We start from the raw sequence: 17,482 nt of genomic DNA on the forward strand, positions 1-17,482 counted from the left end.
CTGCTTATGCTGTGTGCCCTAGGGATTCTCACATGCCGCTGAGTTGGCTGTTTAAGTCAATGGTTAATTTTTATGTGATTATGTTGCTTTTTTGTATGACTGTTGGCAAACCATATTCCTTGTATGTTTACATACTTGGCTAATAAATTAATTACAATTACTATGCTGGTAAATTGGCACGGGCAGTACCATCATGGGATGGCTCGTGTATGAGACTGCAGTGATGACTGAAGAGCAGAAAAGATAGCAAAAAAAAGAGTATAATTCACAAGACCATTTGGAGCATCAGATGAGAAATAATAAAAATAGATTAATGCTGCAGATGTCAGTACATTATGTACATACTGTGGGAGGCAGTTTAACACATTATTCAGATAGGATCAATAGAGCCTGCAGCTCAAAGCCGAGCAAACAGGATGTATTTCCATCTTAAAGGAAATTAAGCACCACCAAAAACTCTGGTTGAAGTAAAATTGATAATTTGTAAACATGTATCAGACCTGGGTTATTCTGGAAAGTACAACATGTTTACAGCTGTGCAAAATTACGTCACTGATCATGTTACCTTATTGAGACACAAGGAACTGCAGATGCTGGTTTATACAAAAAAAAGACAGTAGGGGCTGGAGCAGAAATAGGAACTGCAGATGCTGGTTTACCAAGGAAGGACAAAGTGTTGGAGTAACTCAGCGGGTCAGGCAGCATCCCTAGAGAACATGGAAAGGTGATGTTTCATAAGTCATAAAGAATAGGAGTAGAATTAGGCCATTCGGCCCATCAAGTCTGCTCCCCCATTCAATCGTGGCTGATCTATCTCTCCCCCCTAATCCCATTCTCCTGGCTTCTCCCCATAACCTTGGACACCTGTACTAATCAAAGAAGTTTTGGGTTAGGACTCTTCTTCAGACATTTCGGGCCAGCTCATCACCTATTCATGTTCTCCAAAGATGCTACCTGACACGCTGAGTTATTCCAGCACTTTGTATGTTATTGAGCTGTTATTTTTGCATTCAATGTATAGTCACCCACGTGGACCAACACTGCCATCTCCTGGTGCAGTAGCATATGACACAAACAGGTCACACAGTGACACTCCTCCTTTTTCCTTCCTTCTCCCCGCCACCCCCTATCAGTCTGAAGAAGGGTTTCGGCCCGAAACGTTACCTATTTCCTTCGCTCCATAGATGCTGCTGCACCCGCTGAGTTTCTCCAGCATTTGTGTACCTTACACAGTGACAGAATAGGTTATTATTGAGCAAAACACAAATGCTGGAGGAACTTAGCAGTAGTTTTTAGCAGGAACTTTATGGTGGTTTTGTGCATTTCCTGACAATTAGACACTGATTTCAATGGTTCTTTAATATTTCAGGTTGAATTTATTTGGATTGGTAAGCAGCGCAGACTCGCCTTTAGGGTACACTATTTCTGAATTTATAAATCCATGGACAACTTCCAGCTTCTGACAATAACATAACACAGGGCCACACAAAAAATAGTAATCCACCTAATGCTCCAAGCCTGTTTCACCATGGCTGACCTTTCTCAACTCTTCTGCCCCAGTTTTGTATAACCCCGAATTCTACAATCTTCCAAAAAAAATCTACCTCCACTTTAAAAACCCTCCAAAAATCCAGTCTCCACAATGCTCCAGGGTGGAGAATGCCAGAGACTCGTCACCCTCTGAAATAATTTTTGCGCACCTCAGTTTCAAATGACCGCCTCAATTTTATAATTACGTCCCCTTTCTCAAGGTGCTGCCATTAAGTGAAAACTTCTCAATATCTACCGTGTCCTGTGAAGGATCTTATGCTTCAATATGATCAAACTCATCTTTTTAAACTCCAAAGAATACAGTTGTAACCAGTCACATGCGTCAAAACTCCCAGTGAATCGTTTAAACGGACTCCAAAGCTACTCGATCCTTTCTGAGGGGGACGAAATCTTTGTACTCCAGGTGCAGCCTTCCAAACGTTGCTTCCTAATTCTAAACTCCAATGCTTCTTGCAATACAGGCTGATATGCCATTTGCCTTCCTAATTACATGCTGCACTTGCCAACTGTGATTCATACACAAGAACACTTAGCGTTCTCTATACTTTACTCATTTGCAATTAATATTAGATAAGATGACAGATTTCTCTGTAGCACCTGCACTTAAATAACAATGATCGACCCAATTAATTTAAAAAAAAAACACTATGCGGCTCCTTTGTATGTGGAGTCTATCCATTATCCAACTTTCATTCGTAACCACATTTGACAGGGCACAGATCTTGATTGTGGAATAGGTTTCTTCACTGTTCACCATGCAATCTTAGAAACATAGAAAATAGGTGCAGGAGGAGGCCATTTGGCCCTTTAAGCCAGCACCGCCATTCATTGCGATCATGGCTGATCGTTCCCAATCAATAACCCGTGCCTGCCTTCTCCCCAAGCTTCTTCTTTATATTCATCAAGCTCTTCTTTATATTTTCAATCCAGTCATCCTGGTACTACTCTTGCATGGTTTGCTACGTTCAAATTGGCCACCTGCCTTGATGAAAAAATGGCATACTACAAGATTGCCGATTGTGGCGAAACAATTCTGAATGTGCTCAGAACCACAGCGTCCTGAAGGTGCCCAGTTCTAAGCTTCTGCATTTGTGGTAGTGCCAAAGGATGTAATCAGAGTTACCAGAGTGATAATGGGACATGAAAAGTGTAGAACTCGCCCATAGCCGTTTCCTCGGGGTTCTCTGGTTCCCATCCATATTTCAAAGACTTATGGGTTTGTAGGTTAATTGGCTTCTGGAAAAATTGCCTCTAGTGTATAGGGAGTGGATAAGAAAGTGGGAATTCACGAGTGTGAACTGGGGATTGATGGTTGGCATTGACTTGGCATGCCAAAGGGCCCGCTTCCACGCTGTATTTCTAAACTAAATAAACAAAAAGCAAAAAGCAATGCTGGTGGAACTCAGCACGTCAGGCAGCATCATGGGAGGTAAAGGACGTATTGGGTCGGGACAGTTCTGCAGACGGAAGCGTCCCGGCCTGACAATTTGTTTAGTTAAACTTAACCTGTTCAGTTTGCCGAGACTATCCACAATATTGTTCGAGGCCTTGAGCGAAGGCAACAGACTGGTTCCTGGAATTGTGGAGAGTATGGGAGAATTGAAGGATCTCTGTGGAAAAAATAAGCCTCATTCTTCTAGCGTCAGACAGGCTGATGCAGAGATGATATTTCACTTTGTTAGGGTATCTTGTACCAGAGGACAGTTTCGACACAAGACGCTTGCTATTCAGGACTCGGACAAGAGATTATTTCCCCCGAAAGAGCAGTGAAACTTCAGAGCTCTCCATCCAAGAGTGCATTTCATACGAGACAGATCAATATCTTTTTGGATATTAAAGGAATCAAAGATTCCTTTGATGGGATTAGCACAGGAAAGTAGTGTTGAGATGAAAGATCTGCTATGATTTGATTAAATAAGCAGGTGCGAGTGGTCCGATTGCCTATCCCTGCATTTACCTTGCATAACTGTATAGCGTGCACAACAATAGATAACATTTAGCAGGAAGCAACGAAAAAAAAAAAACTATTGAAGATACTTTAAGAGAAAGATAATCAGAAAACATACATCAAGCTCAGAGACCGTAAAAGGGCAGATAAGCTTTGGCAAAGTGGTCGTTTTTAAGGAAATCTGAAGCTGTTGAATTAAATAAATTTTATTAGCCAAGTATGTATACATACAAGGAATTTGCCTTGGTACTTTGCTCGTAAGTAACACGATATACAGTAGACAATTAAAAATAAAACATTATAATCATGCACGATAAAAGATTATAATCATGCACAATACTCTTTATTCACACATTATACTGTTGCAACACCATCTGAAGAATGTACGCTCTCATTAACATACATTCTTCAGATGGTGTTTCAACAGTATAATGTGTGAATAAAGAGAGTATTGTGTATAATTTCCCACAGCCAGAATCATACAGTACAGGAACAGGCTCTTCAGCCCAACATGTCCACGCCAACCAAGTTGCTTAACTGCGCTAATGCTACTTTCCTGCGCCTAGGCACCTCCCTCCAAACCTTTCCACGTACCCGCCCGTGTGTCTTTTAAATGTTCCGATTGTACCCGTCTCCACCACTTCCTCTGGTGGATCATTCCATGTTCGCACCATCATCTGAAAAAGTTACCCCTCAAGACCCTTTTAAATCTTTCCTCTCTCACCTTAAATCTACGCCCTCTAGTTTTAGATTCCCCTACCTTGGGGAAAGGACAGTGGCTAATTTTCTTATCTGTGCCCCTCGTGACTTTATGAGCCTCCATACAGTCAGCCTTCAGCCTCCAATACTCTGGGGCACGACCCATCCTATACAGCCTCTCCTTATAATTCAAACCCTCCAGGCAAGTAACATCCCAAAGCCTTTTTTTGCTCCCTTTCCAGTTTAATGGCATCCTTCCTATATGACATTCCAATATAGGGCAGGAAGATTAACGATTGCTGGAGAATCGCTGGCAGAATTAGAATCGAAGGTAATTTTGTTGACCTGGGCCTGTGACCTGCAGAAGAGATACTGAGCAAAAGCTGATTCAACTAACAGCGGGGTTTGGTTATATGTTCTATTAAATTCGCATGCGGACAACTAAGTTTTGACCCTGCTCACAAAAGTACTAAAAAGTCTCGTAAAAAGTAGGAAAATAGAAAATGCTGGTAATACGCGATGACAGAAATAAGCTGTACGCTTTAGGGCGCTGACGTATACGAAATTCCTGGGATGTCAGGTCTTTCATATGAAGAAAGACTGGATAGACTCGGATTGTACTCGCTAGAATTTAGAAGATTGAGGGGGGATCTTATAGAAACTTACAAAATTCTTAAGGGGTTGGACAGGCTCGATGCAGGAAGATTGTTCCCGATGCTGGGGAAGTCTAGGACAAGGGGTCACAGTTTAAGGATAAAGGGGAAATCCTTTGGGACCGAGATGAGAAAAACATTTTTCACACAGAGAGTGGTGAATCTCTGGAACTCTCTGCCACAGAAGGTTGTTGAGGCCAGTTCATTGGCTATATTTAAGAGGGAGTTAGATGCGGCCCTTGTGGCTAAAGGGATCAGGGGGTATGGAGAGAAGGCAGGTACAGGATACGGAGTTGGATGATCAGCCATGATCATATTGAATGGCGGTGCAGGCACAAAGGGCCGAATGGCCTACTCCTGCACCTATTTTTCTATGTTTCTATGAAATTAAAAAGTTCAGAGAGATGAAAGTATCATTAAAACCATCTAACACGAATATTATAAACAGGAACATTATTCAAAATACTTTATTACACACATGTAAACAAAATGAAATTGCAATGTTTGACCTATTTTTAAGATCAATATATAACTTAGAAATGTTTTGAATATATTTCATTAAGCTAAAATATTGGTAGAATATATTAGTAAATTCAAGATTCAAGATTATTTAATGACCACACAGTAAAGCTGGTGGAATTCATATTCAGTACAGGATGTTACACAATAAGCTGATTCCAGTCATGCAGACATACAGTTTGTGGTACAGAAGAACACAGTAAGCAGAACATAACATAACACAAAACACAGACAACATACAGTATACAGTACATGCACGGGGTGGCTTTGTGATATTATCATAGAGTGTTCAGAGTTCGAATTGCATATGGATAGAAACTGTTTTTGAATCGTGATGTTTTGGCGGGCAGTGAGCTGTAGCGCCTCCCTAAGGGCAGCAGGTGGAAGATGTGGTGAGCTGGGTGGGAGGGATCAGAAATGATTTTCTTCACCCTTGACATGGACCGTTTGAGATTGAGTGATTCTATTGATGGGAGGGGAGTGCTGATGATTTTGGATGCTTTGTTGACAATGCGCTGTAGTTTATTACGGGAGTGAATGTCTAAACTGCTGTACCAAACTGTTATTGATGAAGTGAGCATGCTTTGGATGATGGCTGTGTAAAATCGGATTAGGAGTTGTTTCCTCACTCTGAACTTCTTGAGCTGGCGGAGAAAGAAGAGTCTTTGGTTGGCTATTTTATAAATGTGATCTGAATTGGTTTTCCATTTGAGGTTATTGCTTATGTGAGTGCCAAGAAATTTGAATGAGTCAGTGGTGGATATGGGTTCGCCGGAGATGAGTAGGGGGGTCTTGGGTTGTGCCTTACGTCTGAGGTCGATGATAAGTTCATGGGTTTTTGATGTGTTGAGTAGGAGGTTATTGTCTGTGCACCAAGTGACTGCTTTGTGTGTTTGAGTGCAGTATTCTGTTTCGTTGTTGTTAGAGATGAGACCTATGATGGTTGTGTCATCTGCGTATTTGTACAAAGACGCAGCCCTGAGGGGCTCCTGTACTGAGGTGCAGAGGGTGAGATGTGGTGTTGTGTATCTTCACCCTTTGTTGTCTGTTCCAAAGGAAGCTATGGATCCAGTGACAGATGCAGGGGTCAATGATCATGTCCGTTAATTAATGGAAGAGTTTGACCGGGTTGATGGAGTTGAATGCAGAACTGAAGTCCATGAACAGGATGCGGGCGTAAGTGTTGGTGGTTTCCAGGTGTTGCAGAGTGTGATGGATGGCCAGGTTGACTGTGTCTTCTACTGACCTGTTGGCTCTATATGCGAATTGATATGGGTCCATGTTGGAGGAAGTGCTGGTTTTGAGGTGAGCGAGAATGGTGCGCTCAAATTACTTCATGGCCACGGATGTAAGGGCAATCGGTCTGTAGTCATTGAGGCAGGATGTTGTGTTAGACTTGAAATAAGCACTAAATCACCTATATCTAAACTTCTGAAATACAGAAGAGGGAGTGGGGGGCTGCTGAGAACAGAGAGACCCAGGGTGGGGGGCTACCATGAACAAAGAGGGGCCCGGGATGGGGGCCGCCGAGAACGAAGAGGTACCCGGCGTGTAGGAAACCCACTGTGTAGAAACGAACTGCTGATGCTGGTTTAAATCGAAGGTAGACACAAAATGCTGGAGTAACTCAGGCAGGCAGTTAATTTATGGACAGGCAGCATATCTGGAGAGAAGGAATGGGTGACGTTTCAGGTCGAGACCCTTCTTCAGACCCACCGAGTCCATATCTACCAATGATCACCCATTCACACATGTTCTATTTTTACCCACTTTCTCATCCACTCCCGACACACTTGGGGCAATATGCAGAGACCAATTAATCTACAAATCCACACGTCTTTGGGGATGTGGGTAGAAACCGGGGCACTCAGAGGAAACCTATGTGGTCACAGGGAGAGCATACATACTCCACACAGACAGTGCCTGAAGTCCTGATTGAACCCGGGTCTCTGGTGCTTTAAGATAGCGGCTCTATGAGCTGCGCTACTTCTTCTTAGGCCCCCTTTGGTTATGGTTGACCATGGGTGTCTCCAGGGTGCTATTCCCTATATGGAGGACTCCTGTGCGTGACTTTATTTAACGTGGGGAGACTGGTGCACAGACAGCCACCCCACGGTCCTTGACAGATCTGGGTCAGGATCCAGTGGCGTGGAGTCCAAGGCGACCGGAGACCCTTTTCTGCTGCAGCCTTCATCCGCCTTCCCAGCCGTTGTGACGCTCCACTAAGGTCAGCCATCGTCCTCCGCCTGTTCCACCGTTGAGGCCTTGGTTGGATTGCTCTTTGTCAGAGACCTCCCCCTCGACCTTACCGCCATGGGTGGCCCTACCAGGAGCATAGCTCCAGACCGCATCGCTGTCAGGACCTCAGGTCCACACAAGCTTCTCCACCACGACAAGGTGATGACTCATGGAGAAGCTGCGCCACTGTGCCATCACAAAACGTATAGTTTCTGCTGTGTGGTGCGGCAAAAACACAACTATATTCCAACTATTAATTTGCTTCATATTTTGCATTGCAATTGTTTAGGCAAAGGATGACAAAACAGTGGTGCCTACAGATAATGAATAGCTCTGGCAATAGAAAGAGACTTGTGAATTGACCCACTCACTTTGTAAAGTCCAGAAACGCCACGTGTCCATGATAAAATCCTGGCTTCATTTCTTTCCATGTTGTAACATTTTTAACAAATCTTGCCTGGAAAAAGAAATAACACTCATCAATTAAGTTATTCATAAAGTATTTTTGCAACGAGTGATTTTCCAAACAGCCAATTTTTTTTCCTATGGATTGATGAAGACACTCATGAATTAAAAATCATCACCAACATATTGAAATAAAAACATGTGATAATTTAAAATCCCATCTGTTCAGCTCAATCTTAGTTCAGAATGTGAAACAAGGGTAAGATATACTTGGCTGCATCAATTTACTGCTGGTCTCTTTTTTTGACAGTGATAAGTACATATCTTTAAAGTCTAGATGAGTTGCTTTCATTCATTACATTATTTAGCCTAAATAATAGTCAAGTACAACAGAGACAAGCATCAACACTGATAAATGGAAACACAAATGCAAGTAACAATGTCCAGGCCCAATTTTTAAATATAACTAAAAGTAAACATTGAATTAAATGTTGAGTTTTGTATCGACTGATCTTCAATTCCACATAATCTGTGGAACTGTAATATAGTACACTTCATGTGCACTTCACAATGTATCATTTCCCAGATGGTAAACAATTGAGAGATTCTGTTTATAATTGGTCATTAGAGATCATTAAAGACTATAATTGGTCATACAAGATCATTAAAGACTATATTTTAGGAAAGATTGGAATATTTACTCTAAAATGCTTCATGTATGGGATGCTTGTTCGCAGGTTTTACTCCACACATTCTATACAAAAACTAATAAGCTAAGGCTGTAATGCAATGCACACCTGCAAGGAAAATTAGTGACTCACTTGATCTTGTAAAGACATCACAGGATTATTTTTGGTTGTGTTGATATGCAGGACGTGGTACTTGTTTATTGCACACAGGTCATATGCAATGTTTGTGAAGGAGGTGCTGGCGGTTTTAGGTACACGATTGTAAAGGATGATGATGTCGTCCATCTCATCTCCTCCTTGGTCGTGCTTCGGATTATCCATGGTGTGGCGCTGTTCAATCTCTCTGACTTCATGCCTTGCAATTGCCCTCTCTGTAAAAGAAAATACAAGCTTTGAAGGCTGACTCGCAACACATCGAAAGAGCTTGGTACAAAAATACACAATAGTAAGAGTGGAAAAACATTTTCAATTATTACTTTAGAAGCAACGGATTGATTTTTAATCCCTTAATGGATTGTGAATTTCTCCATTGCAATCCACACTCAACTTATGTTTATTCAAGGTAGGCATTTTGCCCAGTGGTTTCGGCCCGAAACGTTGCCTATTTCCTTCGCTCCATAGATGCTGCTGCACCCGCTGAGTTTCTCCAGCTTTTTTGTGTACCTTATGTTTATTCAAAATGGTTTTATCTTAAGATATTGTCAGCAGTTGTTCCGATTTGGTATTTTTAATTATGTGATTACAATGTTCAAATTGTAACCTCATTGTGCAGAGATTTAGAGAGATACAGCAGGAAAACAGGCCCTTCAGTCCACATCGACCATCAATCACCCGTTCATGTTAGTTCTACTTTATCCCACTTTCTCATCCACTTGCTACACTCCAGGCGCAATTTACCGAAGACGATTAAACAAAAAAAAAACACACGTCTTTCGGATGTGGGAGGAAACCAGAGCACCCAGAAGAAACCCATGCAGGAGATCGTGCAAACTCCACACAGACAGCACTCAAGGTCAGGATCGAACCCAGATCTCTGGCACTATGAGCCATCAGCTGTGCTACCTGCACTGTATAATTGAGACCAATTTCAGGTGTTGAAAACCTGAAGTGCTGGAAATACTCAGCACCTATGACAGCCTCTCAGTGAAAAATAATTAACAAGTCACATTGATGAACTTTCGTTAAAACGCGAAAAAAAGACTTGCTCTAAGATGCAAAGGAGTAGTTTAGATACAGCATGGAAATAGGCCCCTCAGCCCAAGGAGTTTGTACGCACCTACAATCGCCCGTACACTAATTCTATCCTCCACACTAGGGACAATTTACAGAGGCCAATTAACCTATAAACCTGCACGTCTTTGGAATGTGGGGAGAAACCCGAGCACCCAGAGTAAGCCCACATGGTCACAGGGAGACAGCACCCATAATCAGGATCGAACCCGTGTCTCTGGCACTGTGAGGCAGCAACTCTACCGCTGCGCCACTGTGCTGCCCTTGAAAGGGGTCTAGCTCTGAGCTAGAGGGTGTATGCCAGGAATGAGAGGAACATCACATCCTTGAGTAAAGACAGATCTTGGGAAGTGGAGAACCGCAACTATAATTGAGGATTTAAGCAGCAATGCTGTGCGAGTGAACAGCCAAGACAAAGTATGATGACAGAGTAGGGATGAAAAGAACAAAGGAAATGTCTAAGTGAGGTTGAAGATTGAGGGACTGAAGGTCACAAAATGGTGGTGGATGCAGGATTGTGAAGGGTGATGAACTGTGCAATTAACAACCCTTCACAGTCCTTCCTCGACTAAGACCATCATAAATTGGTTTCCTCTCAGCAGATTAAAACTTGAGAAATTTGGAGGAAAATCTAGCCAAGTATATGAGAAATGAATTGGAAAATGCATTGATGAAACGAGAAAATAGACTGGAAACAGTGCAAATGTAGCACAAAACATCCAACAAAGATCAAATGGTTGAACGATTGTGTGGTTGTTGAAAATTTGAAATTTATACCAATAAGGACTGAATACCATGTAGACTGGGTAATACACGGTTCAGAAATCTCTACAGAAAAATTGAAATTCTGGTTTGACTGTACAAATGTCTGCAAAATATTAAGTAAGGATAAAATTTCAATCAAACTGCCCAGCTTGGTTCTCGGCCGACTGTGAAATCAAACATAGCAGACACTACTACCTGGTGTCCCAGTCTGGTTACACATGCAATTGGAATATATTTTAATAATTTGTATTTAACATAAGGGTTCCAACTCAAAACACCTATCCATGTTCTCCAGAGATGCTTCCTGACCCATTGAGTTACTCCAGCACATTGTATCTTTTATAAAAAATAAACCAGTGGCAGCACGGTGGCGCAGAGGTAGAGTTGCTGCCTTACAGCGCTTGCAGCTCCAGAGACCCGGGTTCGATCCCGACTATGGGAGCTGCCCGTACGGCGTTTGTACGTTCTCCTCGTGACCGTGTGGGTTTTCTCAGAGATCTTTGGTTTCCTCCCACACTCCAATGATGTACGGGTTTGTAGGTTAATTGGCTTGGTAGAAGTGTTGAACTTCTATCTACCTCTTAGATGTCCCTCGGACTATCCTTGACCCAACTTTGCTGGTTTTACCTTGCACTAAACGTTATTCCCTTATCATGTACCTATGATTGTAATCATGTATTGTTTTTCTGCTGACTGATTAGCATGCAACAAAAAGCTTTTCACTGTATTTTCAAGGTCAAGTTACATTTATTGTCACATGCTCCAATTGATACAGTGAGATTTGAGTTACCATATAGCCATAGGAATAAAAAGAACACGATAGAATTTAACATCAACATCCCCACACAGCGGAATCAAGGTTTCCCACTGTGAGGGAAGGCAATAAAGTTCAGTCATCTTCCTCATTGTTCACCTGTGGTCGGGGCCTTTGAGCCCTCTGCAGTCGCCGCTACGGCGACCTGATGTTCAGGCCCTCTCGCCGGGATGATTGGAGCTCCGGCATCTGAACAAAGAACACACTCAGTGGCTTGGAGTTTGAATCGGCCGCTTCATACCAGAGACCGCGGCTCCCACAGTCCACAGGCCGAACTGGACGGAGCTCCAACATTGGCGTCCCTCAGCAGAGGAATCCAGGACTCCGCGATGTTAAAGTCAGCGATGGTAAAGTCTAGAAGCTCCACGGACCACAGCTCCAAGCTGTTAAACAGCAGGCCCAACACTCCTGAGCTTCAACACGGCAATCCCTGGAAAGGCATCGCCCGCTCCGCGATGGTAATTCAGTGCTGCGCCGCTGCTGAAGCTCTGGTCAGTCTCCGGAAGGAAAGGCCGCGCCAATCCAGATGGTAGGCCGCGAGGGGGGAGCGAAGAAGCGACTCGAAGAATAGACGCATCCTCGACCAGGAAGTGACTGAGAAACGGCTCCCCCCCATTTCCCACCCCCCCACCACAGATAAAAAGACTAAGAAACCTCCAAAAACACTTTTAAACAGACTAAAAATAACAAAAAGGGCGAAATGACAAACAGGCTGGCGCTTGACACATGTGACAATAAACTAAACTAGTGTGTGTAGGGTAGTGTCAATGTGCAGGGATCGCTGATCGGTGTGGACTCGGTGGGCCGAAGGGCCTGTTTCCGCGTTCTATCTCTAAACTACACTGCAACTGCGGTTCTTCTACAGATACTATTGCCTGGTTCTCTTTACTTGAGCTCATCAAACCAATTTGCTATAGCACCCTTCATTTGCCTGAACACTGATATCCATAAACTTGGAGAAGCTTTTAAGCGGTCTCATTTTTTAAAAAGCATTTGGCCTTTAATTGTTTTTTTTTTGATGCAGGCACTTAAGTCATTGTTGTCACTTATGAAGGTTAATTAGTCAAATAATGTGTTTTTGTTTGAATCACAAATTCCAATAAAGCTCTGAGCAATGTTTGAGCTGAATTAAATTGTCAGGCCCCAAGAGGGTTCTCCGCAAAAATTCATAACTTGCCACATTTGAAAATTCACACACTCCTGATTGCAACAGCCACAACCTGTTTAGCAAGCAACTAGTTGATACGTGGCACGATTTTGCACCTTTGCATGGATTTTCAGAGGGTTTGTAACAGCACCGCCTGTGGAGCTGCAGGTTCTCTCAACCCCTGCTTCACATGTACTGTTGATAATAAATATCCAATCATCTCTAGTTTTTGAAGTAATGACACAATCAGAGTGGGTTCCAAAATTGTCAAATTCAGTGAATTAAGCTGATTATTTCCTTGAGCTTAATATGACCTACTGTTGAGTAGAAAGCATTTTGATTTTTTTTTTTCCTTCGCTCCATAGATGCTGCTGCACCCGCTGAGTTTCTCCAGCACTTTTGTCTACCAAGCATTTTGACTGGTTGCATCGCAGCCTGGTTCGGCAACGCAAACGCCCAGGAATAAAGGAGATTACAAAATGTGGTGGGCACTGCCAGGCACTGACCTTCCCAGCACCGAAGCGCTCTACAGGAGACGCTGCCTTAAAATGGCAGCCAGCATCATCAAGGGCCATCATCACTCTGGCTACTCTCTCATTTCAATCCTGGCATCAGGAAGGTGGTACAGAAGTCTGAAAATCGTGGACTCCAGGAACAGCAACAATTTCTTCCCAACATTCATCACGATATTGAACACTACAAACACCAACTAAACTTCGCAATACAAACGGTCATAGTTGCACTAGGGACTTCAGGCTTTTGTTTAGTTTTGCACTAATACTGTTTTTTGAAGTCTTTTAGTTTATTATGTTGTCAATTGAGTACTGCGTTTACAGACCTGTATTGCTGCTGCAAGAAATAATTTCACTTTTCTGTTTTGTTACATAACACAATTAAACACTCTTGAAATAACGATAAATTAAACAAAAGTTGGAAATTATTTTAACAATTTGCATTTAAATCATGCCTATACAGGCACAAAATGCTGCAGTAACTCAGTGGGACTGGCAGCAGCTCAGGATAGAAGTAATGGGTGATGTGTCGAGACACATCTTCAGACATCAGTCTGAAAAACAAAAAGTCAAACAGTCCTTCTATTCAGAGATGCCGCCTATCCCGCAGTTACTCCGGCATTTTGTGCCCGTTTGGAGTCATAGTGATACAGTGTGGAAACAGGCCCTTCGGCCCAACTTGCCCACACCAGCCAACAAAGTCCAGAGAACGGAGACGAGGAAACACTTTTTCTCACAGAGAGTGGTGAGTCTGTGGAATTCTCTGCCTCAGAGGGCGGTGGAGGCAGGTTCTCTGGATCCTTTCAAGGGAGAGCTAGATAGGGCTCTTAAAAATAGCGTCGTCAGGGGATATGGGGAGAAGGTAGGAATGGGGTACTGATTGGGGATGATCTATTGTCTATTGTCCCAGCTTCACTAGTCCCACTTGCCTGCGCTTGGTCCATATCCCTCCAAACCTGTCCTATCCACGCATCTGTCTAACTGTCTCTTAAACAATGGGATAGTCCCAGCCTCAGCTACCTCCTCTGGCAGCTTGTTCCATACAGCCTTCGTGTGAAACGTTACCCCTAGGATTCCTATTAAATCTTTTCCCCTTCACCTTGAACCTATGTCCTCTGGTCCTCGATACCCCTACTCTGGGCAAGAGACTCTGTGCATCTACCCGATCTATTCCTCTCATGATTCTCTATAAGTGTCCCCCTCATCCTCCCGCGCTCCGTGGAATAGAGACCCAGCCTACTCAACCTCTCCCTATAGCTCACACACTCTAGTCCTGGCAATATCCTCGTAAATCTTTTCTGAACACTTTCATGCTTGACAATATCTTTCCTATAACATGGTGCCCAGAACTGAGCACCATATTCTAAATGCGGCCTCACCAACGTCTTATACAACTGCAACATGACCTCCCAACTTCTATACTCAATACACTGACTGATGGGAAGGCCAAAAATGCCAAAAGGCTTTATGACCACCTTATCTACCTGCGACTCGACCTTCAAGGAACCATGCACCTGTACTCCTAGCATAGGCATGATTTAAACCAACATCTGCAGTTCCTTCCGACTATACAGGCTATACCAGCATTACGGAGGGATTGCATTGCTAGCAAATCAGCCACACCGTGATTTTCTGTAACGTAAACCTTCTTTTCCCGTCGAATAACCATATTATAAGTGGAGATGTATTTCTGCGGGACATTTTTCTTTCATATTTGGCCAATTTAATTGCCAATGATGAAGTGACTCTCCACCGTTATTTAACAGTGGGTACCAACCTCAGCCAAAGGGAGAAGGACAATGTTCATGGATTGGGAAAGGGTCCAGGAAGTAGACCCATCAGGGAAAGGGATGAGGCTCAGGAATCAAGGCAGATGGGAGAAAGGCGGTTCGGAAGGAGTGCAAGGGGTATTGAGTTAAGGAGCGGTGACTCAGAAGTGGAGTAAAAGTTGAGGGATTACTTTAAAGAACTGGCCATGACAACTATGGCTCCTCACAATACAAGGTGTCAAGAGAAAATTCTGGCCGATCAAGAGTATGGTAATGCTATACTCAGAGATCTGCTCCTGGACTCAGGCTGGAGAGGATGGAGAAATGGAAGGGCTTGGCTGTGACTGCAAACCCAATCAAAACAGTGAAGCTATAGCCAAATCATACTGCTCCTACAATATAACTAAAAACAAACAATTTGCTGTTTCTTTCATATTTTCATATTTATTTCCCATGTGAATCCCGTTATAGCGAATTTTATTCTGTATCTTATTTTTTTGTATAGTGATTTGTGAATTTAATTAGAGTAAATTTCCATTAACCAAATAGCTGCAATAAAGGGATTGTTTGTAATATTGCACGCATCTCATAAAAAGTCTCAAGCAAGAAATGAAGAGGTTTAGAAACATAGAAAATCGGTGCAAGAGTAGGCCATTTGACCCATCGAGCCAGCACCACCATTCAATATGATCATGGCTGATCATCCATAATCAGTACCCTATTCCCCCTTATCCCTTGATTCCATTAGCCCTGAGAACTACATGGCTCTCTTGAACTCAACCAGTGAATTGGCCTCCACTGCCTTCTGTGGCAGAGAGTTTAACAAGAGTTAGAATCTTGGCAATTGGCCTCAAATGGGTGGATCATAACATTGAAGGATAAAAAGAATCGTAAAACATTTATGACACCCGACCTTGCTCGTTCTAGCTTGCCTGTACCAGTCATTCGAGAGCTATTCAACCCACGCACACCTTTCATTCCTTGGGTTTAAGGCTGCATGTTACAGTTCAAGAACACATTCAAGCATTTTTTAGAAAATAGATGATCTAAGTCTCCACTCCCTTTTCAAGACGCTTCCTCCCTGCAGATTTCCCCACCCCGCATCTTCTTCCATCTCCTTTCTCATTCTTACACCAGTGACTTAACACCATGCAATCTGGTATTTGACTCTTCTGCTGAGAACAATGTGCTCTGAATCACTTTCATGCAAGAGGTAGAAGGAGCAACCACTTTTGATAACGTCTGTCATAATTCAAATGACCAAAATTATTTTTCGGCTTCTGTAGATCAGGCAAGTAAGAAAGATGGTGTGATCGATTTTTATCAGTATACATCTGGAAATATCCCAATGCTTGTAATTGAGGGGTTATGATCAAGCTTTCATTTGATTTTCTATACCACTTCTAAATGATTTGCAATATTAAAATAAAAACTGGTATTCTGGAACTAATTAGCTTATTAGTCAACACCTTTGAAGAGAGAAAGAAAAGTTAATTTTTTAGAATTATGACTTTTTCTCATTAGTATGGAAGTTTAGAGATGGCAAAGATTTAAAATGCAACAAGCTCTAGAGGAAGTAATGTCAGTTGACAGTTGGGGTGAAGGCTTCTGAATGGAAACTAATCTAATCTGTCAGGAGGAAGAGGTAAAGAGTTTCAGCAGAGAATGGGGGGGGGGGGGGAAGAGGAGACAAAGCTGCAGCTGTGAAGGAGGATCCAGCAGATGCTAGAAAGAAGGAGAATGTAGGACAATCAGAATATCGCACGCCACTTGTGAAGACATTACAGGTCATTCACCTTGCATTAGAACTGTCATTGCATGGAGAGGTAGGTTGAAATTTGCCAACAGAGGGATGCTGACTTTGTGTCGGTGTGGAATTTTCCTGACCTGCTAGGTATTTTCTGCATTCATTTTTAAATTCAAATGTTCTTTTTTGTTAATGCAAAATAACCTTAAACTAGGAAATAACTAAGTAAGAGTAGTCGTATAGTCATAAAGCATGGAAACAGGCCCTTCGGGCCAAATTGCCCATGCTGACCAACATGCCCCATCTACACGAGTCTCACCTGCCTGCGTTTGGCCCATACATCCCTCTAAATTGATCCTATCCATGTACTTGTCTAAATGTTTCTTAAAACGTTGTCGTAGCACCTGCCTCAAGTACCTCCCCCGACAGTTTGTTCCACACACCCATCACACTTTGTAGAAAAAAAGTTACCTCTTAGATTCCCATTAAATCTTTGGCTCTTCACCTTAAACATGTATGTCCTCTGGGATAACATATATCGATAACCGTGTAAAATTCTGAACCAGAAGTTCCTAGTCCTGGATTTTCTTCTTAAGGTGTGCTCTATTTTAAATAAGATGGCATATTTACACTTGATTCGTAAATCTATTTAAAATTTATACTGTATTTCGGCCAGCAAGTAAATCCACATTTTTAATTAATTCACACATGATTAATATCATGCGATGCACCATTTTAAACGGCAAAGTCTGCTATTTTACAGACTAAAGATGATGCCCAGGGATTTGAGTAATTA

At 42.6% G+C, this 17,482-nt stretch overlaps 1 protein-coding gene across 1 annotated transcript in view; it reads right to left on the reverse strand.

The window, feature by feature from the left end:
* The window catches only part of hs2st1 (heparan sulfate 2-O-sulfotransferase 1), a 106,413-nt gene that overhangs the window by 27,886 nt on the left and 61,045 nt on the right, over window positions 1-17,482 (reverse strand). Inside the window, exons 2-3 of the mRNA XM_033029010.1 lie at window positions 8,835-9,073; window positions 7,980-8,065 (exon numbers count right to left, since the gene is read on the reverse strand). Coding sequence (XP_032884901.1) covers window positions 7,980-8,065; window positions 8,835-9,073 — 325 coding nt within the window. The remainder of the gene's footprint in view (window positions 1-7,979; window positions 8,066-8,834; window positions 9,074-17,482) is intronic.

Source organism: Amblyraja radiata, chromosome 10 (assembly GCF_010909765.2).
Source record: "Amblyraja radiata isolate CabotCenter1 chromosome 10, sAmbRad1.1.pri, whole genome shotgun sequence".
Classification (NCBI taxonomy): domain Eukaryota; kingdom Metazoa; phylum Chordata; class Chondrichthyes; order Rajiformes; family Rajidae; genus Amblyraja; species Amblyraja radiata.